Below are 26887 nucleotides of genomic sequence, written 5' to 3' on the forward strand. Positions count from 1 at the left end.
ATCATTGTGTAATGCTTATGAGACTTAGGTGGGATTTAAGTTCCTATTTGATCCCACAAGCATTACGCACTACTTAGACACAGAGATACAAATATTATCAGGAAATGTGAAGATTGAAACCTCTACGTTTCAATCATTATGCAATGTTTGTGGGAATCAGGTGGTGGGACTGATTTATTTTTCTTTTCCTTCTTGATGCCACAAACATTGCAAAATGCTTAAACGCAGATTGAATAATGTTGGTGGGACTAAAAGTTAGTGAATGAAAAGTCAACTTTAAAATGCATTTTCAGTTTTTACGTTCATTTCTTGTTCCTTGATTCGTGTGTTCGTTTCATTTTTCTTATCTTTTTTATTGCATGTTCATTATCATCACTATGATTATTATAAATGTTTGTTTGTAATTTTTTCATATTCTTCTCCAGGGGAGAGAGCATGGGTTGAAAATTTGTTGGTGCGATATCAAGATCACACATTTGAATCATTCGGTGTAGTAGTTGTGAGATTAGTTACTAAATCTAAGATTTACTTGCTTAGTGTGGTTGATTCAATCTTGTACAGTGGTCCGATTTGAATAGGATTTCTTGTTACCAAATTTTTTTTTTTATATTCTTGATTTACGTATTGTTATAATTGTTCCTTTTTTCTAAGTTTGACAAACATTTGTAAGAAACTATCGCTGATTTTATGTTTTTAGTTAAAAGAGTGATAATTCGATATATAAAGGTATTGATTTTTTGAAATAAAACTATTTTTATACACTTTATTTTTAGAATAAAACCCTAGAAATAAGTTATTTAGCTTGTAAACTGACACACTATCTATTATGGCTTCCTTCACTACCCGAGCTTTATATAAAAATGGATGTAAAGGGTTCATGGTTTACAGTTACAAATTGAAAGTCTATGGATTAGAGTTTAAGATTTAAAGCTTAAGGTTTCGAGTTTGGGGTTTAAGTTTACATTTTAGAGTTTAGGTTTTAGGATATACTATGTAAAGAGTTGCTGTTTCAGGTTTAAGATCTAGTGTTTATGATTTATGTATTAGAGTTTTATGCTAACAATTTATTGTTTATGATTTATGGCTTATAACATGATTTAGGCGTCCTAGTTTAAGGTTTACAATTTATGTTTTATGGTTTATAGTTAAAGGTTTAGAGGTTGAAGTTTATGATATAGGGTTTATGGTTTATGGTTTAAGTTATATAAGTTTGATGTTTCAATCTAAAATGTTATCTCGACATTATTTGAGATATTTGGTTACATTCGTATAACAAATAGTGGATTGGTTAAAATGGACCTATAATGATTAATTTAATTAATTTCCCTTCTTATATATTTGTTAATAAATATTTACCTAATTACAATTTTTGCTTATCCCAAGGAATTATATCCAAAAGAGATTATTGCTACAACCGCCCCAGAAATCTTACACGCAACAGCATTCGCATGCTGAGTGACTTAGCCTTCCTATTTTATTTTCTTGAAATGAGCCATCATGCATTATATAAGCATGATTCAAGTAACTGATATAACTAAATTAAATTCCCACAATATTGAAAGAAAAGAAAACTTTATCATTTTCAATGGAGAACTTTACATCACATATAGCTTTTATTCTTTCTCTTCTCTATGAATAGAAAAGCAAAGATATTAATCGAAATGCAAGAACATAACAGATAGAGCTCCCTTGAATTTACAGCAGGGGTCTTTTCTTATCAGTCTCTTCATATTTTGATGAGTTGTAGTGGGGATTTCCTGTTATTGGAGATGATATATGAGTTCGGAGTCCTAGAGGGGTTTTCAGCATCATCTTCAATATAATCCTCATAGCAATGAGTAGCAGCCTGGTTCCATGTTGTTCAGTTAAGGCTTCGTAAATATCAAGTATGAGAGCAACAGAGTTTCTGCCTTTCTTCTTGTTGTTATCTGCACTTAACAGAGCAATAGATTGAGTGATCTTAAATAAGAGATAAAAACAATACTCAATCATATGATGACATATCATTGTTTTTGTACAAGTTTGTGCACACAATACTACTCATAAATAATATAACCTTCACCATCTACTTGAAATATCCACTAAAAAGGATACCTTGCGTAATTTTAATAATGTTTTAAATCTAGGTAGCTTTCAAAGCCATTATTATTCAGGAATGCAATTAGTACAATAAAAAGGTGTGAAACAATACAGAGGATTTCAAATGATGTATATGAAGATGCATCGTGAAACACTGAGGAGGCAAAGAGCTTACCAATGGTAGAGTTGACGACATATCAAAGGGAATTGCCGGAGAGAACGGTTGTTGGAAAAAGAGTAAATTTTGAAATGTTTTGAACATTGAGGGAGTGATTGTTAATCTTAAAATATGGAAACCTCAAGAACCCTAGATGGTGAGGGTGAAAATGTAACTTTTTAAAATTATGTTGGCAGGAAATAGTTAGTTTTCAAAACTAAGGTTTGGAATAGGGATAAAATTTCAAAATAAATATTTATCCCTTACAATAACAACAAAAATTAATTAACAAATGGTAGGGCTGGACTTGAGCCGAGCTAGCTCGAGCTCGACTCTATCGAGCCCGAAACGAGCTGGGCTTGGCCGAGCTCGAGCTAGTTCGGTAGATTTTTTTTTTAAATTTTTTATACAAAATGACGTCGTTTTGACCAATATATATTAAAAACGATGTCGTTTTGATGACGAAAAACGAGTCCAGCCGAACTCGAGCCTGAAACGACCCGGTCTTAGTCGAGCTCGAACCGAACTCGAGCCGCCCATATTTGAACCGTGCCGAGTTCGGCTCGGCTCAAATCTAGCTCTAGCAGATGGGTGGGTGAAAGTAAATGGATAGAAACTTAGGAAAAAAGTAAACTTTGGGTGGAAATAAGTCCTTTGGCCTAAAACTATATACATACAGTTTTGAGTGCTTTATTGAGTTCTAGATGATATATAATCATATAATTAATTTAAAATTATTCAATCAAATTTGAGTATCTAATTGGGTACTTAAAACTGATTACACAAAACATTGGTCTTTTGCTAACGAAGGGGACATTCAAACAGATCATTGACCCTTTTCTAGAAAAAAAATTGTTTAGGTGGGCATTGCAGGCACGTTATCTATGAGCTCACTCCCATACCTTTATTATAAATTCACACGGAGATAACTTGCTCGAGAAAAAGTAAAAAGAAACAATTGAAAAAGGCATATAGTTCTTTACTTGTGAACATGAATTCCAGACCTCTCCAGTTAGAATCATTGGTGCAACAAAGAAAGGCAACCCGACTACTGTTGAACAAAACAACATCTCCATCTGTCATAATAAATGTGATTAAAAAGAAAATCAATAACAAGAAAAAGAGAAAATTTATTCCTCATTACATATTGCATTGATGCACACATAAATAAATGTTGAGGATCACCTACCTGTGTTGTGTAGGGACTCATGTACGCATGGATTCAATCTGAACGAAGAACATGGAGGAATTAATATTTTTACGCACCGCATCTTTTTTATGGTATACCATTAGAATTCACATGCCAATAAGCTCAGAAGTTTCTTTTAAAGAAAAACCATAGGCTTTTTGGTTCACTTCTCTGATGATCAATAATTTATAATAAAATTGTTTTTAATCAAATTTTCGGAACTAATATATAGAGTTGTTATTCATAATGTTTATGAGTAGCAAGCATTTCCTGTAAAGAGTTGTTAGCTCTGAGGCTAGTTAGTAGTTATAGCACAACTGAACCAAATTTTTCAAAATGAAATTAGTAGATTGCTGCCATTTGCATTTGTGACATCTTATCTGATAACTCTTTCTAACGCTTAAAATTTTGGTAGATTAGAAAAGGCCAAATGACTAATTCACACCCAAGGATCGATGCAAACTCAATGTCTCACTCATTAGCTATTGAAATTCCAAACTCTCACTCATGAACTATTAAAATTAACAGAAATAGTTAACTCTAGGGTTAAAATATTCATTTAATTAGTAATATATTAAAAATAATATAACATTATCCGTTCCCCCTTGGTTTAGAAAACTAACAATTTCTCTTAGGATTAAACTTCAAAATCTTACATTTCCCTCTTAGGATTTCTCTCCCATTTTTTTGGGGTTGGAACCTGCCAGCTTCGCTTTCACTCCACTTTTCTAGTGCCTCTCCAGTGTCTTCCCCTGTACTGTGAATTGTCTTCATCCGATGAAGACTAATCATCTTTGCTACCTCATTCGGTGATGAAGATGTCGTCTTTATCCTCAGACAAAGTTGACATCTTTGTCCAGTGACAAAGACAATTCACAATAGGGGAGGACACCAGAAAGGTGCTAGAAAAAGAGAGGGAGAGTCTTCGTCACCAGACGAAGACAATTCACTGAGGGGGAAGACATTGGAAAGACACCGAAAAAGGAAAGGGAGAGAGAAATCAATCTGTTATGATGCTAGAAAAGGGGAGGGAGAAAAACCCTAAACTCTAGGAGAAAAATGTAAGATTTCAAAGTTTAATCCTAGGGAGGAATTGCTAGTTTTCTAAACCTAAAGGGGAAATGGATAATGTTTTATTATTTTTAATATATTATTAGTTAAATGGCGATTTTACGTTGGAGTTAACTATTTTTATTAATTTTAACAACTTATGGATAAGAGTTTAAATTTTCGATAGTTAGCGACTGATCAATGATAGTTTCACCACATTATTTATGCTCTTGGTTAGGATAATAATGAGGTTACAAATGTTTCTAAAATAGTCATCATATGTGTATGTAGAGTCCTCACGATCAAGATATATGTTGATCCCTTTATTACTATTACATCATTCTAAGGACATTTATCTCATACATAAATGCATATGTTAAAAAAAGTTGAAGAAAAGTCATTCTATTGATAGATAAACATCATACATCTTATACAAAAAGTATATGCATGAATACAATAGCATCCAAAATGATTGTAAAACACGTCATTCCAAAAGTACTGCCTTTTAGAGGAAGATGTTACTAATTAGACTATTTGAGCATACATACATTTTTAAGCCATAAATAAATCATATAAAACTTGAATAAAACATTATTCATCAATTAGGTAAAAATTACAAAAAATACCATTTTCGAAAATGTAATAGTCAAAAGCGTTACAAAAGATGTCCTCAACACAAAAACAATGTCAACATAATGTGTGTAGCCAAAACATAAAGACAAAACTGAATACATAAACTGATAAAATCATGAATGACATAAATGTCCCTTACTACTATACCCTCTGACTGACGCTCATCCTATAGACATTACGATCACTAGTATCTATACACATGAAAGTAAAGGAGTGAATGATAAAACACTTAATAAGTAAGAGATTCTACTACTAACTTTTACTAATTTCTTTTTTGATAACGAGGAACTCCACCTGAGCTGAACTGTGTTAGTGTGTGAAATTCCATATTTTTCGGTATTTAATTTCCTTAATTTGTGATATTTAATTCGTTAATTATTCAATTAATTGCTTGTTTTCGGAAATTGGGCATTAATTGCATTATTCTGAGAAAAGATGCAAAATAAAAGGAATTTAGAGTTATCACGTATCAAGACAGAATGACGACAAAATACATAGGAGATGGCTGATTGTGGAAAGGAGAGAATCGCGCTATTTATTAAGAAATTCACAGTTGAAGACTTAATTGACAATTAGAGGAAGTTCAGGTCCTTTGGATGATATTTGAAACAAAAATATTTCTCAATGATTGAAGCAGACCTGACACTATAAAAAGGACAATTGCTCTTTATTTTAGGGTTTTTTGTTTTTTTTTGCATTTTTTTCTTTCAGAAAGAAACACAGCCACAACCCTTCGCCAGTTTTTTTTCAATTAGGATAAGATTTTTATTTTTATTTTCTGGGAAGCCATGAACATAAACATGAGTGGCTAACTCTTTTCTTTAGTCGAGTAATCAGGATCATGATTCTACGACGATTGTGAGATCTTCTTTACCCGTTCTTTTCTTTTAAATATTTAATTTATTCCTGATTTTATTTATTGTTGTCTTGTTCAATTAAATAGGAGACGTCTTATTTATTTTGGATTAAAAACAACTTTGCTAGATTAAATTATTGAATCCGCAATTGTTTGATGGTTTAATCATAAGTGGCTGACTAGCATGCTTGGTGAAGTAGAATAATTATTGTATGTTAGTGGAATAGGTTAATCTAATTTAAACAAAAACAACGTCTATGTTTTGTTGATTATAATCGGTGGCTTTTCTAATTCTTAATTCTGTTTTCAATTTAAATTCTAAGATCGTATTTAGAACTGATTGGAAAACAAGAGAAGTAATTAAAGAACGTTTCTTAATTACCAACACCTAAGGAAAAACAGAACAATGAGCATCTCGATGTTTCATAACCAGTTTATTTAAAAGGAAAAATTAATCTTTTTATCGATGATCAATTGAATTGAACCATACCTGAATTACTTGGCTAGAACTCGTCTTATTATTGTTTCAATCTAGTTTTCTGATTACTTTGATTATTTAATTTTAAATTAATTTATTTATTTTTATTCATAGGATTTGAAACAACAAAATCCCTCTTGCTTATTTTGTTAGATTTCAGATAAATAACCCAATCTCTGTGGATACGACTCTACTTGCCCTATCTACAAGTTTTCATTGAGAGAGTAGAAAATTTTATTTTTGGTCGATTCGACACCCATCAAACTGCCACATTAGATCGAAACTAATAACATCAAGTAGGACAAACCCTAAGTATAGTGATCAACCCCACAACCTTTGAACCAAGTAAGTAAAAAATTTGATCTTGATATGTTGCCAAGGGAGATTTGAACTCATGCCCTCTTGTACATGAAATCTCTTTTATTACCACTCAAGCTATCCCTTTGGGGTTAAAGGTCAAAGGGAACTTTTACTAATTTTCCAGAATGCCCTTAGCTCGACCAATACTAATTTTGTCATCTAAAGTTTATCTTTAAACTCCCTTTAGGATGGTACTAGGTTTTATGTCTTATAATTGTACTCATATTGCTCTCAGAAACCTCTAAGCTATGTATAATAACTCTCATATCAAACTAAAAGCCTTTTTGGTCACTAAGAAATTGTTTCCCAGATTCCTAACTAGCATGACCATATGATCTCTAGGGTCGACTGTGTCCCGTTTGATTACTAAGAAACCACTCTAGGCTACCTATTGGGTGTGACCATATTAGCTATCTGTGAAAGTGTCATCATCTAGAAGATATGTCTTATAGTTGTATATTAGACCGATTGAACTGGATCAAATATAGGGATTCGACACGTTGATCATGTGAGCACTTGTTAATCCACTGCACCTAAACATGATCTTAATTGGGCTTTACTATAGGCAAATAGCTTACTGTGAATATAGTCTTCTACTACAAATATGCCCCACTATGGGCGATGTAGGGAGAATGTGTTCACGATGTCCTTTCATAACGATCCTAAGATATCTAGCATACATGCATCTCAAGCCCCATGTTATATCTGGCTTGACTTAGCTTTCATCTTAATCATATCTTATGCCTTTTTAATGTCTCATCTCTTGGGCATATTAGGTATTACTACATACCCAAGATTTTTATATTGTCTCTTAGGATGACCCATAAACCTTTAGCCTAGTTTGCCTTTTCTCTCTTTCTTCTACCATTCATACATGAGCATTCCACCTAGGATACATAAGTATGTACTTTCCTTGTGTATTAGACATAATTATCCCTTCAAGGGTCTATCTTTACTAAGCCATATGCACGGGCGTGTTAACTTGATAAATCACGCATAACCTTCTCTTCTTGTGGGCTCTCCCTGTGTAAATAAAACCACTCATACACTGAAGTGGGAGGGGGGGGGGGGGGGGGAGGGGGTGTGTCTCTAGCCAACATGAGTGTGGTTTTCTTTTAAACACTTAGCATAATTTTCAAACTTAAACTCATCTCAACCACTCTACCTCTTAGGGGTAATTTAGTCATTTCACTTCACACAAGATCTAATATAAACATTTCACAATGAAAGAAAAAAATAACTCACAAAATCTTTATTCAAATGGAATCTCTCTATATTTAATACTTGCTTATATTGAAAATCGCTTGGCTATATATATATCCTACAAATAATTAAAATTGAAATAAACCAAAACTAAAATTTAGACAACCAATCAAGGAGTAAATTATGTGAAATAATTGCAAATGAATGAAAAGTAACAAAAAAAATAATTCAACAACAAGCTACAACAACAAATCAACTAGAAATAAGACTAAACAACAACATAAATTCAATAACAAAATATTCTTTAGTGGCAACAAATTAGCAACAACACTTCAACAATAGACATCAACAATAAATTTACAAAATTTTAGTAACAAATTCAACACTAGATAACCACATAACATTTTAAAGGTATAATTTCATGATTTGCATCGATTGTTTTCCCTCTTGAAAAACTTGACTTTTACAAGTTTTGAGCAACATGTGAAGCAAATAAATTTGGATGTAAACATTGTAGTTGTGCTACTTACAACCATGCAAAATCAGAGTTTAGATGATTCTTCCACTTTACCAAGAATTTGTAATAGCCTCCTTAACATGTTGTGAAAAATTATCGATTGAGAATTGATACAACTTCATTGCGAGTGTCAGTGCTTAGAGAGACATGAATAATGGCATTCACTAAAAAATCTTTTAGTGATGTAGTATCATCCATATTCCCACTAAAATTCTGTCAAATTGGCGATATTGAAAACTAGATTGAAATCATATTCTGCAAGGAAGTCAATGACATAGGCACTCAGACCTAACTTCTTGACAACTTTAAGTGGACCTGCTCTCCTAGTATGCAATTTATTATAAGTGTTAGAAGCAAAATGCTTTGTTCAAAGATAAATAAGTACAATATCTCCTCCAAACTACTTGTTAATGTGTTATGCATTGACATTGCTTGCATAAGACTCTATTCGAAGAATAATTTGATGTCGTATTTCATCATGAATGTCATGCATATAATTAGCACAATCTAACATTGCTTCACTTGGTTTAGTAGGAATCGGTAGAGGATTCAAGCCCAATTCAATCCAAGGGCAAAAAATCTTGGACTATTTCAAAAGGAATGCATCCTATTGTATGATTGACGGAGTTGTTGAAGGCAAACTCTGTTTGTAATAGCACTAAATCCCAACTCATTATATAATTCAAGACAAGGCAACATAACAAAATTTTCAAAAAATAGAAGTGTCACTTGGAAAACAAAATTTTTTAGAAAATAAAATTTTTCAAAAAACAATTTTTTTAGCATAATAAACTTTGGTTTGTCACCTCGATTTGGCCATTTATCTGAGGATGAAAGACACTAGAAAATAAAAGTTCTGTTCCCATTTTGACCTATAATGTTTTTCAGAAATAACTGATGAAGTTGATGTCTCTGTCAAAGACTAGTAATTGGTACACCATGCAATTGAACCACTTCTTACATAAACAAACTAATAATTTTGAAACATTATATGTCTCATGATAAGGGATGAAGTGAGACATCTTGGGGAATCAATATGCAATTATCATAATAGAATAATTTTTTCTTTGAGTTTAGGTAAACCCAAGACAAAATCTATGTTTATATTTGGCCATCGTCTTTCTGGGATAGGCAATGAAGTATATAACCTTGCATTTTGCGTCGTTCCTTTATTAACTTGAAAAATTCTACAATGATCCACCACTTTTTTGAACATCTTTGCGCAACCTTGGCTAGTAATCAACAACAAGGACATGGGTTTTTCATGTCTTAAATGTCCTACTAATCCACCACCACAAAGTTCTTCAATGACAAATTCATGAAAAGAGCTACGAGGGCTACACAGTCTTATACCATGGAATAAATAACCATGCTACAGTGAATATTCACCTCTTGTTGTCACTTGATTATTGGATAAATTAGACCACATAACACCAAAATCTTCATCTCCAGCATATTTTGATTTAATGTCGTCAAATCGTATAATTTGAGCCAATGAAATTTGCAACAAATGTGGCCTCCTACAAAATGTGTCAACTGCTTTATTTCTTGTTCCATATGTGTGACATATTACAAATTCAAATTCAAAGATGATTGGATGGCCTTCTTAGCTTAGTAATACATGCCTTTAATTCCAATATTTGAAACATCACAGGTTAACTAAAAAATCTTTAAAAAATTTGGTAGTCTTAATACTAAAGCTTGTCTCATTTACCACTTCTGCTCATGAAATTTTTGGCTTTCAAACACTCTGTAATTAGAGCCATAATAGAGCTAAAGCCACAGATAAAGCATTAACAAAATGTGTCCAACCTATGGAAATTTTGTATGTCTAAACGAGTCTAAAAAGTAAGCTAATTTTGGACAACACGTGCCTTCGCAAGATTGACATCAACTCTTTGGTTAGAGATCATGAAACCCAAGAAATTGGCTTTCAACTTCATGAAAGAACATTAGCTTTTATTGATGAAAAGTTGGTTTTTCAATGTTGTCAATACTTGCTTCAAGTCGTAGAGATATTCTTGTAAACATCAAATGAATATTAGAATGTCATTAAAGTAAACAACCACAAATTTACTTAGGAATGGCTTACGTGCTTGTGTAATGACATGCATAAATGTGTTGGGGGCATTAGTTAAGCTAAAGGGCATAACTTACCATTTGTAAAACCTATCTTTTGTCTTAAATGTAATTTTCTGCTTATCATTAGAATGGTTGCAAATTTGGTGATAACCACTCCAAAGATCAATTTTTGTAAAGATACACACTCTACTTAATAAATCCAACATATCATCAAGTAATAAGAAAATGATATTTGACTGTAATTTTTTTAATTGCCCTACTATCAACACACATTCGCCAATAACCATTTTTTTTTTGTATAAGCAAGGTCAAAATAACACAAGGACTAAGACTTTGTCGAATAAAACCTTAGTCCAATAATTCTTGAACCTGTTGATTAATCTCTTCATGTTTAGTAGGATTTATACAATAGTGTGGTAAGTTAGGCAAAGTTGCATGTTGGATATCACACATTAGAAAAAGTAGCTTTAGTAATTCATTTGGCATGATGTCAAAAAATTCTCCTAAAATACTTGTAAGTTCTTAAGGAATATGCCCATCTTCTATTTTGGCTTCATGACTCATTACTAAAATTACCATGCTCTCCTTATGTATGACACAATTAAATTGGTACTTAGTAAGTATGGAAAAATTCTTTGTCTTTGGCATAAATAGACCAATTTGTTTCTATTAAAAAAAAAAGAGTAAGTATTAGGGTACCCATAATAGGTAACTCATCGATCATATAGCCAAAGATGTCCTAACAACATATGATAGACAGTCATAGGAATTATATCACACCAAGCTTCATTAGTATACGCCTTTTCTAGTGAAAATTTCGCTAGGTATCACGACTTTATTGGAACTGAATTTGTCTCATTGACCTAACTAATGCTATAAGGAGTAGGGTGCTTCTTAGTTTCAATCCCAATCATTTAACCACATTTATAGTAATAACGTGCATGTCGCTTCCATTATCAATTATGACATTAAGAGCTTAAGCACCATGCTCTAGTCAAGTGCGAAAAATATTAATTCAATGCCACTCATAGCTATACTCAATCACCTTATTTTGTCCAATCAACAAATAATGAATAACATAATTGGTAAGTTTGTGGCTTCTAAATGTTCTTCGTCCATGATTCTTTCTACTTTCTTCTTTTTGGCATCTTCCATTGTTTCCATCAACATTATGTCCTTTTCACAAATATATGCTAGCTTTTTATCTTAAGTAGGAGATACCACCATAAAATGCCCAAAACCTTTGCACTTATAGTAATGTGGTCTTTCATTTGTCACCTTTGCTTTTCCCCTCTACTCACTTGTTAAACCACCCTTTGGTGGTTCATTTTTAATTGGTAGTCATTGAGATGATGGATTCACAAAATGTCTCAATATAGGATTAGTGGAAAACAACTTCCTTCCTTCTGCAGTTCCCAATTACTTCTCAATTCATAATGCTAGTTGGTAAACTTTTTGAACGTTAATTAATCAAGCAATTTTCATCTCCTTAGGAATGTCATGTCATAGTCCTGTATGGTAACATACTAGGGTTTGTTGCTTTATCTCTATAATTTTGCTACAAATGGTGAGTTCATGAAATCGATCAATATATTAGTCAATAGTTATCAAATCTTGCCTTAGTTATAGCATGTCTTCAAACATCAATTGCTCGTAATCAATTGACAAATATTTTTCTTTCATTCACTTTTTCATTTCTTCCTAATTTGACATAGCTAGTTGTCTAGTATGTCGTATTTGTTCCTCCATACTTCCTTACTAATCTCTTGCATGCCCTTTAAGCTTTATTCTTACGTATCTAACTTTTTGATGAACTAAGACAACAAACTAATAAAAATATTCTTCAATGGCAGTAAACCTATCTTCAAAGGGATTTGGTTCTACTTTGCCATAAAAATCTGGAATGTCCACCTTCATCCTCTTAGTCAATACATTAAGAAGTTGTTAGTAATGTATCTTGTTGCCTTTTTGTTGACTCTAATGGTATCCATCAGCCACCTAATCTTCTTCTTCATATTCTTTGGGTACTTTTTGGTTTGGGGTGCATCGTCCTTGATCTCACATTTTTGCCTTCTCTTGCACATGTCATTCATGCATCTCATCTAGTCGGCTTGCGAGTTGCTCCAAGGATTAAGCTAATTATGTGATCTATTGTTGTAATTTGGTTGATTCTTGGTTTGGGTTTGATGACATGGTGTCTAAACTTCCATTTTTAGTAATAGTCATAAGATGAGGGCTCTAATACCAAACTGATGTAAACACTTCACAATTTCACAATAAAATAAAATAATCAGAATCTCTCTATTAAAGTAAAACTGGAAATTATAACTTGCTTATACTTAACATACTTGGCTATGTATAGCCTACAAACAATTAAATTTGAAATAAACCAAAACTAAAATTTAGATAGCCAATCAAGGAGTAAATTATGTGAAATAATTGCAAATGAATGAAAAGTAACAACAATAATTTAGCAATAAATTGCAACAACAAATCTAGAAATAGGAACAAACAATAGTAAAAATTCAACAACAAAATATTCTTCAATAGTGACAAATTAGCAACAACAATTTAGTACAAAAATTCAACAACAAATTAACAAAATTTTAGTAGCAAATTCGGCAGCATGAATTCAACACAAGATAACCACATAACATTTTTAAGGTATAATTTCATGATTTGCATCATGGTTGTGCAAAAGTCATTCAAGGGTAAGCTTCGTGCCCTAGTTGACCACTCAATGGTCAACGAGATCCAACAGTCGTCAACTCATTAGAAAACCTAAGCTAAATTATAGACGTTATGCACATGAGTGTGTGTCTCATACTACACGATTGTGTGTCGAGTCTAAAATGTCGAAAACACCTATTTCACACCCTAACCTACTCTTTACGAAGGTTTTTCTTTGCCCAACAAATTATCTTGTCTTAATTACAATTTTATGCATAAAAGGTCATCTATAGTTCATGTATATTAGTGTATAATTCACATAAACATATTTTCACGATGAAAGCATATGACAGTGACATACTTCACCATTTCTACCACAAATATTCATCATCCCTTCACAAATCCATCATTATCATAGGCATCTTATACACTAATTAAAACTGATCACAACAACAAATCATGGTAACACATAATTACATATAAAAAAAATGTCTCAATTAAACTCATAACAAAACTGTATATAACATCGATAACATTAAACTATACATGATTATTAGCAGAAGAGAACTATCCTCAATTCACCATAACTTATGGCTTAATTCATAAAGGAAGAGGGAGTTTATACTGACTTCTCTCCCAAATGTAGCAAGTTGAGGATGATCAACAACCTCTTTTCTCTCAATGATTGCCATTATCTCCATTGCCAAAAACCCTCATTGAAATTGCAAAAATAAAGCTTGGAAATCATTCTCAAAACCTTTCTCTTTTCCTAGCAAAAATGCATGCGTTTACTTGTAGGATAAAGATCACTAAAAAGCAACAAAGATTCAAATATAAACTGAATTTGCATAATGCCATACACAGGCATTTCCAATGGTCATCACTCATTTTTCTTAAAATTGGATAAACTTGACAAAGAATAAGATGCCTGTTTTAAGAAGACAAACACCTATGCCAAGCATATGTAGACAAAAAGATATATCTATTGAAATTTAGATCAATTAATTTGATTTTTAGGAATTTAGAAGAATTTGGTTAGGAATGCCCGTTTTGGGAACAAAATGCCCATACTTCATTCTATGTAGAACAAATTCAAAGATCTTTTAAATGTCAATGATTTCATTATTAGTTCAAACTGTTAGCTTACGTCATTTGTCAAAGTCAATACAAAATCAAGTCTTAAGTGCCATTCATATGTTAGAGAAGTTGATGCAGAAGAAAAGAAAAGGAATATAAGCTTATTCACTAAAGTTCACATTATTTCTTTGACCCTTAGTATCTTCGTGTTCTTAAACTTGTATCTTTTGAGAGACATTTGATATTCAATTGTGTAATTAGCCTAGTTGAGATGCAAAAACACTTACAATCTCTCTATTCCTAATACTCGGGTGAAATCTCGTATAAACAATTATAAATGGCAAAATCCTAGATCAACTAATGTATAAGGGTGGAATCCCAAAAAACTAGGGTGTAATCCCATGATAAACTTGTATATTAGTGGATACATTGATAGTGGAACTTCAAGGTGTTACCTTAAAAAAAAAAGACATTAGAGAATTTGATATGGAAGCTTTGAACCACTATAAATCTTTGAGCATTTTATTCTATCACTGCGTATGTCTCAAATTTAGTTTTAGATGATTGTGTCTTTTGATGTGCCAAAACTATGCAAAATTGTTGTTAAGGGACTAACAAAGTTTAAGACATGATTTATGTCATAACTAAAATGAAAATGTAGTAAGTATAGAGGAACATCCTTAAAAGAAGGGACACAAAACCTTGACATAAATCTTGCAAATTACTACAAGATTCATTTTATATTTCAATCATTGTGTAATGCTTATGGAATTTAGTTGGGATTTAAGCTCCTATTTGATCCCACAAGCATTACACGCTACTTAAATATAGAGATACAAATATTATCAAGGAATGTGAAGATTGAACATTCTACATTTCAATCATAATGCAATGTTTGTAGGAATCTTGTAATGGGATTGATTTATTTTTCTTTCCCTTTTTTATTCCACAGGCATTGCAGAATGCTTAAACATAGATAAAATAATATTCGTGGGACTAAAAGTTAACGAATGAAAAGTCACCTTTGAAACTTGTTTTTTTTTTATTTTTACATTCGTTTCTTGTTCCTTAATTTGTGTGTGTGTGTTTTTTTTTTAATATTTTGTACTACATGTTCATTATCATCACTATGATTGTTGTAAATGTTAGTTTTTAACTCTTTCATATTATGTATTGCTATTATCGTCAATTTTTTCTAAGTTTAACAAATATTTTTAGGAAACTATTGATGATTTTTTAAGTTTTTAGTTAAGATAGTGGTAATTCGATATATAAAAGTGTTTATTTTTTTTAAATAAAACCTTTTTTTACACTTTAATTTTCAACTAAAACCCTAAAAATAGGCATGTAAACTAATATACTATCTATCATGGCTTCCATCACCACCCAACCTTTATATGAAAAAGCATGTAAGGGGTTCATGGTTACAAGTTTAAGATCTATGTGTTAGGGTTTAAAGTTTAGGATTTAAGACTTACGATTTGGAGTTTTGGGTTTTTGTGTAAGTGTTGGTGTTTTGGGTTAGGGTCTAATGTTTATGATTTATGATTTGGGTTATGCTAACAGTTTATGATTTATGATTTACAGTTTATGACTTATGACATAATTTAGGGGTCATAGCTTATGGTTTACGATTTAAGACTCACAATTTATGTTGTACAATTAAAGGTTTAGGGGTTGAGGTTTGTGGGATAGTGTTTATAATATACGGTTTTAGGTTTATGGTTTAGATTATACAAGTTTGATGTTTTAAGATGGCAATCTTGACATTATTTGAAATCGATAAAACTATATATATAACTTTTATGTACAAACAATGACATGTTATCATGTGATTGAATATTGGTTTATCTTTTATTTTTAACTATCAAATTATATAATAATATATCGTTATTTATGCATATAGTTTGACTAAAATAGCCCCATAATAATTAACTTAATTAATTTCTCTTGTTATAAAGTATGATAATAAATATTTACCTAATTACAATTTTTGTAAATCCCATGGAATTGAATCTAGAAGAGGTTATTACTATTTCCTTTTCACATTTTCTTATAAAAACATATTCACATGCGGTGTGACTTTGCCTTTCCATTTTATCAGCACAAAATCATGACAAAACGAACCACCGTTCATGAAATGAGCCATCATGCATTATATAAGTATGAATCAAGTAACTGATCTAATTAAATTAAATTCCCACAATATTGAAAGAAAACAAAGCTTTATCATTTTCAATGGAGAACTTTACATCAAATTTAGCTTTTATTTTTTCTCTTCTTCTCTATGTATTGAAAAGCAAAGATATTAATCGCAATGCAAGAACAGAACGGATAGAGCTCCACAAAATTTACACCAAGAGTCTTTTCTTGTCATCGTCTTCATTTTCTGATGAGATTTTCTCTTCTTGTGCTGGGGATTTCCCGTTATTGGAGATGATATATAAATTCGGACTCCTAGTGGGGGCTTTGTTTTCCGGCATCATCTTCAATATAATCCCCATAGCAATGAGCAGGAGCCCAGTCCCATGTTGCTCAGTTAAAGGATTTGTAAATATCAAGTATGAGAGCAAGAGAGTTACTGCCTTTCTTGCTGTTATTCTCTGCAACCCAATATATAAATAATATAACCATGGCAGAGACAATACAAAAGATTTCAATGGTGCGAATGAAGCAGAGAAATTTCAATCACCATGGTAGTGGTCGCAGCTCCAAAAATGGAGATGAGGGATAAAACAGACACTTGCCTCACAAATGTGGCCATGACTTCAAATACTAAAACCCCATATACATATGGATGCTGAAATTCATTTGAAAAGGAAAATAAACTTAAAAGTAGTACTATATACAAACAAATTATACAAAATTACCTATATAAACTGAGGTGTTAATATGTGATTTAATAATTTCGAAGTAAGAGAAAAATAAAATAACTTATTGTATGGATTGCACCAGTGTAACAAACATGAGATTAACAAGTAGACATAAGGAACTGGTAAAATGATATGTTTCATAGTTCTTTCATTCTCAATTGATAAAAGTAAAATTCTTGAATCATTGTCTCTTGGAACTTTCAGGTAACTTGGAAATAATAGTTGTCAAAGGCGAAAAGTGGCAAAAGGCGATAAGGGGTCCAATTGTTTAGGCGAAAAAGGCAAGGCAGAGGTGTCGCTTTTTTATCAAAGGCCATTAAAAAAATTCCCGTTTCCATTAAATTTGAAAAGATTTTTTACTACACCAACAATAAAAAATTGATTGACAACTTTATTAACAATCTTAGATCAGATCGACAACTAGTTCTCATGAGTAATCCTCTTTGGCAACTATATAAGAGAGCAGTGGAAGACAACCTATCCAATGACCTTAAATCTCTCTATCAACCTCTCCAACAACCTTAGAACTCATTGATAGCCTCTTTGATGACCTTAGAATACATTGTCAACCTTTCGATGACCTTAGAACACTTTGGTGATCACTTTGAAGACCTCAAACCTTATCGAAGACCTTATCAATTGCCAACATAAGGCTGAAAGCTGCCTAAAACCTACTAAAAGCCTAAAACTGTGGTGAAATTTGTCCAAAAATTGTTGGTAGCTCTCAAATCTAGTCAAGGATAGCCTAGGTGATAATAAAGCACACTTTTCTAATGACTAAAGCTTCTCTAAATGCATAATAAAAAATAAAAAAAACACTAAAGGCAATCACCTTTAAACCATTAGTCGCCTTAACCATACTCAAGGCTATGGCCATCTTGCCTTGAGTAAAGCATTGTCTAGGTGCCCTTTTAATAACTATAATGGAAATTCACATATCTTATGGTATAAGAAGTACTTCACATGACCCATCACGATATTTTATGTTTAATGGTAATGTTATAATCAGTTGGTCTATTCCCAACTGCTAGACTTAAGGTAGAATATATTTTTGAGTGAGTTCAAGGGTTGGTATTAAACAATTAATAAAAATTATGTACATCTTTGAATACTTAATTGGGTATTGAGGTTATGTATCATCATATAATTATATGTTATTTTATCTTTAATTCAAAATATAAAAATGTTGAATCAGTACAATAAAAATGTGAAATGCAAGTGTGAAAAAAATACAAAGAATTTCAAATAATGTAAATGTGGTGGCAGCTTCAAAAATGGCAATGAGAAATAAAACAGAATCTTGCCCCATAAATGAGGCCATGGCTCAAACACTAATACCTACAAAGATATGGAAGTTGTTATTCCTTCAAAAAGGAAAATAGAGTTATTAACAAAGACAATGTAATAATGAAAGATCTACCATAGGTTTTTTATCATGTTAGCAATGAATAAATTCATGAATGATCTATAAATCAATCAACCCTCTAATCACTGATGAAGGTCGGTCTATAGAAAGATGTCATGACCACTCAAATGATGGAGTCTATGAAAAACATGAACCTATCAATGATACAATTACCATGTGATCAAATCATTTCATCAACTAATATCTCATCAACACTAAGGCATAGAAGTAGTGTTTGCTTCATATTATCCATGATTGATCATTTGATTTATGAAGCAATTACTAAATGAAGTTGGAATTGAGTAATAACTTGATCCCATTATGGCTACAAAATCTAGTGGTAATAGTTGTCAATCAAATAGTGTTATGAGATATCTTATCTTGTATCTGGGAGTGATGAATTATATATCAATCTATCATAGGTATAACACACTTCTTGATATAGCCAACAACTACCATATCGATAACATTAAAAAAGTTATATTAAACTAGTGTCAAACTAGATCAATTGGCAAATAAGATCCTTAAATGATCTCAAATCTAATAATCACACCCATCACTTTCCAGTGAAGGATTTTTTTTTATAGACATTGGGGTTAACATCTATATGACATTCTCTTATAGTTTAATTCAGTGAAAATGTAGACAACAAGCATCCATTTGTTGCACCGAGTTGTCACTAAACAACTTTGATACTTGAGATCTCACTATCTCTTGTTAGAGTCATTAACACAATGATAATCTTACCACATTATGTATGCCCTTGGTTAGGATAATATTGGGGCTATAGATGCTTTTAAAATAATCACCATATATGCATATAGGTCATCACGACCATGATGTAAAACAATGAAGAAGAAAAGTCATTTTATATATATATAAAGATCATACATCATATACAAAGAGTATATGCATGTATACAATAACACCCAAAATGATTGGCTCAAGAGTACCAAGTTTATCACATCTATTCCAAGGGACAAAGAACCATTCCAACTCAAGAAAATCAAGAATAAGCTCATTCAAGGGTCTACATAGTTTGAAGAAAATTTAAGTCTAAGTGCAGAAGATGTTCCAAATCTAGAATACTCATCCTCCAAGCTATCCTCAAGTCATTCCACTAAGAACAAGATCGTTCCAATGGTCATCACTCTTCTTCCTGAAATTGGATAAACTTGATAGAGAATGAAATGCCAATTTTAAGAAGACAAACAACTATTCTTGGCAAATGTAGAAAAAAGATATATTTGTTGAAGTTTAGAGCAGTTAATTTGATTTTAAAAAATTCAAAAGAATTTGGTTAGGAATGCCTATTCCAAGAACAAAATGCCCACTCTTCATGCTATGTAGAACAAATTCAAAGTTTTTTTTTTTTTTGAGTCGATGACTTCATTATTAGTTCAAATAGTTAGCTTGCATCATTTATCAAAATTCAACATAAAATCAAGTCTTAGGGGCCATTCATATGTTGAGAAGTTGATGCAAAAGAAAAGAAAAAGAATCTAAGCTTATTTCTCTAACCCTTAGTCTCTTCGTGTTATTAAACTTATATCTTTTAAGAGAAATTTGATATTCCGTTGTGTAATTAGCCTAGTTAAGATGCAAAAATACTTACAATCTTTGTATTCATAATACTTGGGCCAAATCCCATATAAACAATTATAAATGACTAAATCCTAAATCAACTAGTTTACAATGACAAAATCCTAAATAACTAGGGTACAATCCCATGGGAAACTGGTACAGCGGTGGATACATTGATAGTGGTATTTCAATTGGGTGCCTTGAAAACAAAAAGGACATAAGAGGTTTGATAGGGAAGCTCTTAACTAGTATAAATCCTTAAGCATTTTCTTCCCTCACTATGTATATCTCAAATTTAGTGTTAGATCATTGTGTCTTTTTATGTGCCAAAACTAAGCAAATTGTTGTGTAAGGGAGTAACAAAGTTTAAAACATGACTTATGTTATAACTAAAATGAAAATGCATTAATAAGTACAGAGGGTCAATCGTTCCAAAAAAATACACAAAATTCTTATATCAATCTTACAAATTACAAAAGATTCATGATAAGATGATTTAAGCATTTGTAAATTTCTTGGGCATTGTATAATTTTATATTATTAAATTTTGGTTATTTAGAAGTCATGCATAAGATAGCCTTACTGATTATATAGGAATTTTTCATAGTTGTAAAAATATAATAACTTAGGGTCAAATTTGACATGTTTATCGGTCTACTCATTACATTCTCCTTTTTGAAACATAATAAATTAAAGTTAAATATGTCAAGTTTAATTGATTGTACTTATTAAAGTCATCTTTTAAAAGCATACTAAATTATATTTAAATTTGAAATGTTTGATCGATCATACTTATTTCATTATTCTTTTGTAAAGATAGTTGAGTCCTAAAATATAAAAATTAAAAAGACATTTGACCCGTGTAATTTGAATATACATATAATAATATATTATATTGTGAATTATATATGTGTATTTGGAAATTATGCATATAAGGAAAGACTTGCTAGTTGCTAAATAAAGGTTTGACATTGCAAAACATAGAGAAATTATAAAGGTATATTTGGTAACTTTTAATGGGAGACATTGTATCATATCTGGTTGTTGAATTTTGCATATCTGTAAGTTAAAGCATATAAGGTAAGTAGACAAAGCTCTTTGATGGAGAATGACATAATTTTGTGTATAAATAGAGAAGTGCAATTGAAGCCTCCATAACCGTTCAAATAGAGAATTCATTTTATATTTCAATCATTGTGTAATGCTTATAGGATTTCAGTGGGATTTAAGTTCCTATTTGATCCCACAAGGATTACATACTACTTTGAATTATCCCGTATAGTGATTGTGAGATCAATCATTGAATATAAGATTTCAATTATTCAGTGTAATTGATTCTGCCCTGCGGGATGGTCTAATTTAAATAGGATTTCTAGTTACAAAAAAAAAATTCTTTCATATTCTTGATTTAGGTATGTTATTATTGTTTCTTTTTTCTAAATTTAACAAGCATTTATAAGAAACTATTGATGATTTTAAGTTTTTATTCAAGCGAGTGATAATTCCATATATAAAGGTATTGATTTTTTGAAATAAAACTTTTTCTATACACTTTATTTTTAGAATAATACCTAGAAATAAGTTATTTAGCTTGTAAATTGACGCACTGTCTATCATGGCTTCCTTCACTACCCAAGCTTTATATAACAATGGATGTAAAGGGTTCATGGTTTACGGTTACAAGTTTAAAGTCTATGGATTAGAGTTTAAGATTTAAGGCTTAAAGTTTCGAGTTTGGGGTTTAAGTTTACATTTTAGAGTTTAGGTTTTAAGATTTATAGTTTAAAGAGTTAATGTTTTAGGATTAAGATCTAGTGTTTATGATTTATGAATTAGTGTTTCTATGCTAACAATTTATTGTTTACGATTTAGGCTTATAACATGATTTAGGCGTCATAGTTTAAGGTTTATAATTTATGTTTTACAGTTTACAGTTAAAGGTTTAGAGGTTGAAGTTTATGGGATAGAGTCTATGGTTTACGGATTTTGGTTTATGGTTTAGGTTATACATGTTTGATGTTTCAATCTAAAAGGTTCTCTTTGACGTTATTTGATATATGTGGTTACATTCGTATAACTAATGGTGGATTGGTTAAAATGGACGTGTATTAATTAATTTAATTAATTTCTCTTCTTATATATATGTTAATAAATAGTTACTAATTACAATTTTTGCTTGTCCCAAGGAATTATATCCAAAAGAGATTAATGCTATAATCCCTGGAAATCTTACTATTTCCTTTTCATTTATTCTTATCAAACATATTCACGCAACAGCATTCACATGCTGAGTGACTTAGCCTTCTTATTTTTGCATTAGGAACCACTGTTCATGAAATGAGCCATCATGTATTGTATAAGCATGATTCAAGTAATTGATATAACTAAATTAAATTCCCACAGCATTAAAAGAAAAGAAAGCATGATTCAAGTAATTGATATAGCTACATTAAATTCACACAATATTGAAACAGAAGAAAGCTTTATCATTTTCAATGGAGAACTTTACGTCACATATAGCTTTTATTCTTTCTCTTCTCTCTGAATAGAATAGCAAAGTTATTAATCGAAATGCATGAACATAAAAGATAGAGCTCCCTTGAATTTACTTGTCATTCTCTTCATTTTCTGATGAGATTTTCTCTTCTTGTAGTGGGGATTTCCTGTTGTTGGAGGTGATATATGAATTCGGAGTGCTAGAGGGGGCTTCAGCATCATCTTCAATATAATCCTCGTAGCAATGAGTAGCAGCCCGGTTCCATGTTGTTCAGTTAAGGCTTCGTAAATATCAAGTATGAGAGCGGCAGAGTTTCTGCCTTTCTTCTTGTTGTTATCTTCACTTAACAGAGCAATAAATTGATGATCTTGAATTAGAGATAAAAACAATACTTAATCATATGACAACATGTCATTATTTCTGTACAAGTTTGTGTCAATTGTTTGTGCACACAATCAACTTGAAATATCCACTAAAAAAGATGCCTTGAGTAATTTTAATAATGTTTTACATCAGGTAGCTTTCAAACCTTTAATATTCAGGAATGCAATCAGTACAATAAAAAAGTGTGAAACAATACAAAGGATTTCAAATGACATAAATGAAGACGCACTGGAAAACCACGGGGGAGGGAGAGAGCTTTCCGATGGTGGAGTTGACAACTCGCTAGAGGGAATCGTCGAAAGAACAATCATCGGAAAGAAAGTAAATTTTTGAGTGTAAGTGCAATGTTTTGAACTTTGAGGGAGCGGTTGTTAATCCTAAAATATGGAAACTCTAAGAACCCTAGATGGTGAGGGTAAAAATGTAACTTTTTAAAATTAAGTTTTGGGGAAAATAGTTAGTTTTCAAAACTAAGACAAAAAATTGAGATAAATTTACCTCTTCCAGTAACAATAAAAATTAACAGATGAGTCAGTGTTTGACTTTTTAAAAGTTAATGGATTTGAACTTGGGAAAAATGTAAACTTTGGGTGGAAATAAGTCCTTTGGCTTAAAGCTATATACATATAGTTTCAATTACTCAATTGAGTACTAGATGATGTGTAATTAGGTAATTAGATGTTATTTTATCTTTATTTCAAAATCATTCAATCAAATATAAATATGTAATTGGATACTCAAAGTGATTGCACAAGTCATTGGTCTTTCGCTAATGAAGGGGACATTCAAACAGATCATTGACTTTTTTCTAGAAAAAAAAATTGTTTAGGTGGGCATTGCAGGCACGTTATCTATGAGCTCACTTCCATACCTTTATTATAAATTCACACAGAGATAACTTGCTCAAGAAAAAGTTAAAAGAAACAATTGAAAAAGGCATATAGTTCTTTACTTGTGAGCATGAATTCTTGAGTATTTTCTTCTCTCATTATGTACGTCTCAAACTTAGCATTGGATCATTGTGTATTTTGATATGCCAAAATTAAGCAAACTTGTTGTCTAAGGGACTAACAAAATTTAAGAAATGACTTATGTCATAACTAAAATGAAAATACAAAATAGTATATAGGAACACCCATTCCAAGATAGTACACAAAATCTTAACGTGAATCTTGCAAATTACTACAAGATACATGTTAAGAAATTCTGAGCATTTGTAAATTTCATGGACATCATATAACTTTAGATTATTAAAGATTTGTTATTTAGAAGTCATGCATATAAGAGTCTTACTAATTATATAAGATTTTTTCATAATTGTAAAAACATAATAACTTAAGGTAAAATTTGAGATGTTTATCGATTCTACTCATTACATTCACCTTTTTGAAACATAATAAATTGGGGTTAAATATGTCATGTTTGATTGATCGTACTCATTAAAGTTATCTTTGAAAAACATAATAAATTAGATTTCAATTAGACGCGTTTGATCGATCATATTTATTATATACTTTTTTTGTAAAACATAAAAAGTTAGGATTTAACTTAACATACTTGATTGATCGTTCTCATTACTAACATTGTATTCATTGTTTTCATCTTCATGAATATCAAATCAAACTTACTATACTAGTATATTTAATTTTTTATGTGTAAACATCATAAAATTAAAAAGATATTTTTGGTTTTTTTTCCCTAAAAAGTGAAATACAATGTAACTCATAGTAAAATAGAAAATACTCTTAACAAATCAAGATCAAACTTTTGACTTACCTAATTCAGTGATTATGAGGTTGGTCACTAAACTCGGAGTTTGTCATATTCAGTGTGATTGATTCAATTTTCAAAGTACTGATCCAATTTGAATGAGGTTCCTCGTTACCACACAAAAAATAGAAGATACTCTAGTGTTAAAATATAAAAATTAAAAAGACCATTAACATGTGTAATTTGAATGTAGATTTAATAATATGCTATATTTGTGAATTATATAAGCGTATTTGGAAATCATGCATACAAGGAAAGACTTGCTAGTTGCTAAACAAAGGTTTAGCATTGTAAAATATAGAGAATTTATAAACGTATATTTGGTAAGTTTGAATGGGAGGGATTGTATCATATCTGGTTGTTGGATTTTGCATATTTGTAAGTTAAAGCATGCAAGGTAAGTAGACAAGGCTCTTTAATGAAGAATGTTGGAATTTTTTGTATAAATAGGGAAGCACAATTGAAGCCTCCATAACCACTTAGATAGAGAATTCATTGTATATTTCAATCAAAGTGTAATGCTTATGGGAATGTGAAGATTGAAAATTCTATGTTTCAATCATTATGCAATGCTTGTAGGGATCAGGTGTTGGGATTGATTTATTTTCTTTTCCTTCTTGATCCCTCCAGCATTTGCATAGTGCTGAAACGTAGATAGATTAATGCTGGTGGGACTAAAAGTTAGCAAATCAGAAGTCAATTTTAGAACTCTTTTACAGTTTTTTACATTGGTTTCTTGTTCCTTAATTTGTGTGTTTCTTTATTTTTCTTATCTTTTTTATTACATGTTCATTATCATCACTATGATTGTTGTAAATGTTCTTTGTAATTCTTTCATATTCTTGATAAGTTTATGCATTGCTATTATTGTTTCTTTTCTCTGAGTTTAACAAACATTTATACGAAACTATTGATGATTTTAATTTTTTATTTAAAACAGTGGCAATTCGATATATAAAGGTGCTGGTTTTTTTTTTTAAATTTTATACACTTTATTTTTCAACTAAAACCCTGAAAATAGGCTATTCAGCATGTAAATTGACATAATATTTGTCATCGTCTTCCTTCACCACCCAAAGTTTATATGAAAAAGGATGTAAGGGTTCATAGTTTACGGTTACAACTTTAAATTCTATAGTTTAGAGTTTAAAATTTAGGGTTTAAAACTTAAGGTTTCAAGTTTGAGGTTTAAGTTTATGCTTTAGATCTTTGGTTTTAAGGTTTACATTGTAAAGTGTTAGTGTTTCGAGTTTAGGATCTAGTATTTATGATTTATGTTTTATGCTAACAATTTATGGTTTACAGTTTATGGCTTATGACACAATTTAGAGGTCATGGTTTATAGTTTATGATTTAGGTTTCACAATTTATTTTTTACAGTTTATGGTTTAAGGTCTTACAGTTGAGGTTTATGGGATAAAGTTTATGGTTCATGGTTTAGGTTATACAAGTTTGATGTTTCAATCTAGAAGGCAATCTTGACATTATTTGAGATATTTGATTACATTTGTATTACCCATGGTAGACTGGTTAAATGGCCTTATAATAGTTAATTTAATTAATTTCCTTTTTTATGTAATATGATAAGATATATTTATTTAATTACAATTTTTGTTAATCTCAAGGAATTACACATATGTAGACACAACAATGAACCAGGTCGGACCGACTTTGGCATAACCCACCGTGCCTATGGGTCATGTTGGGCCAAGGTCTGCATTGTAATAGGTCATGTGAGTTGGGCTTACTTACAAAGTTACTGCACACAACATAACACTATATATATAGGGTCGTGTTGTGTTGAGCCTTTAAAAGGCTAAGAGGCCTGGTGATTTAAATTAAAAAAATAATTATTAAACTTTATTAATTTACATTTCCTTTCAAATTAATACAACGAGGATTGTAAATTGTAGGTTGACCTTTTAAATCACATTTTGTATATACTTTCAAATAATGTAAAATATTTTTTTATTACTTATTAACATATTCTAATTAAAGGAAACTTTTCATTTTATTGATAACA

General features: G+C 31.0%; 2 protein-coding genes across 2 annotated transcripts; both read right to left on the reverse strand.

Moving 5' to 3' along the window:
• Window positions 1-1695: 1695 nt before the first annotated feature.
• On the reverse strand, window positions 1696-3446 carry LOC123204288 (UDP-galactose/UDP-glucose transporter 4-like). The gene is made up of 3 exons (XM_044620898.1): window positions 3426-3446; window positions 3241-3312; window positions 1696-1959 (listed from the first exon to the last, which is right to left on the reverse strand). Exons 1-3 carry the CDS (start codon window positions 3444-3446, stop codon window positions 1696-1698), a joined length of 357 nt encoding a protein of 118 aa, XP_044476833.1.
• A 13256-nt stretch (window positions 3447-16702) lies between these two features.
• LOC123204289 (UDP-galactose/UDP-glucose transporter 4-like) lies at window positions 16703-18101 on the reverse strand. Its single transcript, XM_044620899.1, has 3 exons — window positions 18057-18101; window positions 17044-17151; window positions 16703-16954 (listed from the first exon to the last, which is right to left on the reverse strand). The coding sequence occupies exons 1-3, from the start codon at window positions 18099-18101 to the stop codon at window positions 16703-16705; spliced, it is 405 nt and encodes a 134-aa protein (XP_044476834.1).
• Window positions 18102-26887: the final 8786 nt, after the last annotated feature.

The sequence above is a fragment of the Mangifera indica genome, chromosome 20, assembly GCF_011075055.1.
Source record: "Mangifera indica cultivar Alphonso chromosome 20, CATAS_Mindica_2.1, whole genome shotgun sequence".
NCBI lineage: Eukaryota > Viridiplantae > Streptophyta > Magnoliopsida > Sapindales > Anacardiaceae > Mangifera > Mangifera indica.

Bases quoted from the DNA above. Each gene is read 5' to 3' on its own strand.
- LOC123204288 (XM_044620898.1), bottom strand. From the start codon at position 3,446: ATGAGTCCCTACACAACACAG. The intron at 3,313-3,425 runs GTAGGTGATCCT...TTATTATGACAG, and splicing joins TGAGTCCCTACACAACACAG to ATGGAGATGTTGTTTTGTTC. The intron at 1,960-3,240 runs GTCTGGAATTCA...CTCTTATTTAAG, and splicing joins CAATGATTCTAACTGGAGAG to ATCACTCAATCTATTGCTCT.
- LOC123204289 (XM_044620899.1), bottom strand. From the start codon at position 18,101: ATGGCCATAGCCTTGAGTATGGTTAAGGCGACTAATGGTTTAAAG. The intron at 17,152-18,056 runs GTGATTGCCTTT...AATGAATTTCAG, and splicing joins AGGCGACTAATGGTTTAAAG to CATCCATATGTATATGGGGT. The intron at 16,955-17,043 runs GTGATTGAAATT...ATTGGGTTGCAG, and splicing joins GAGCTGCGACCACTACCATG to AGAATAACAGCAAGAAAGGC.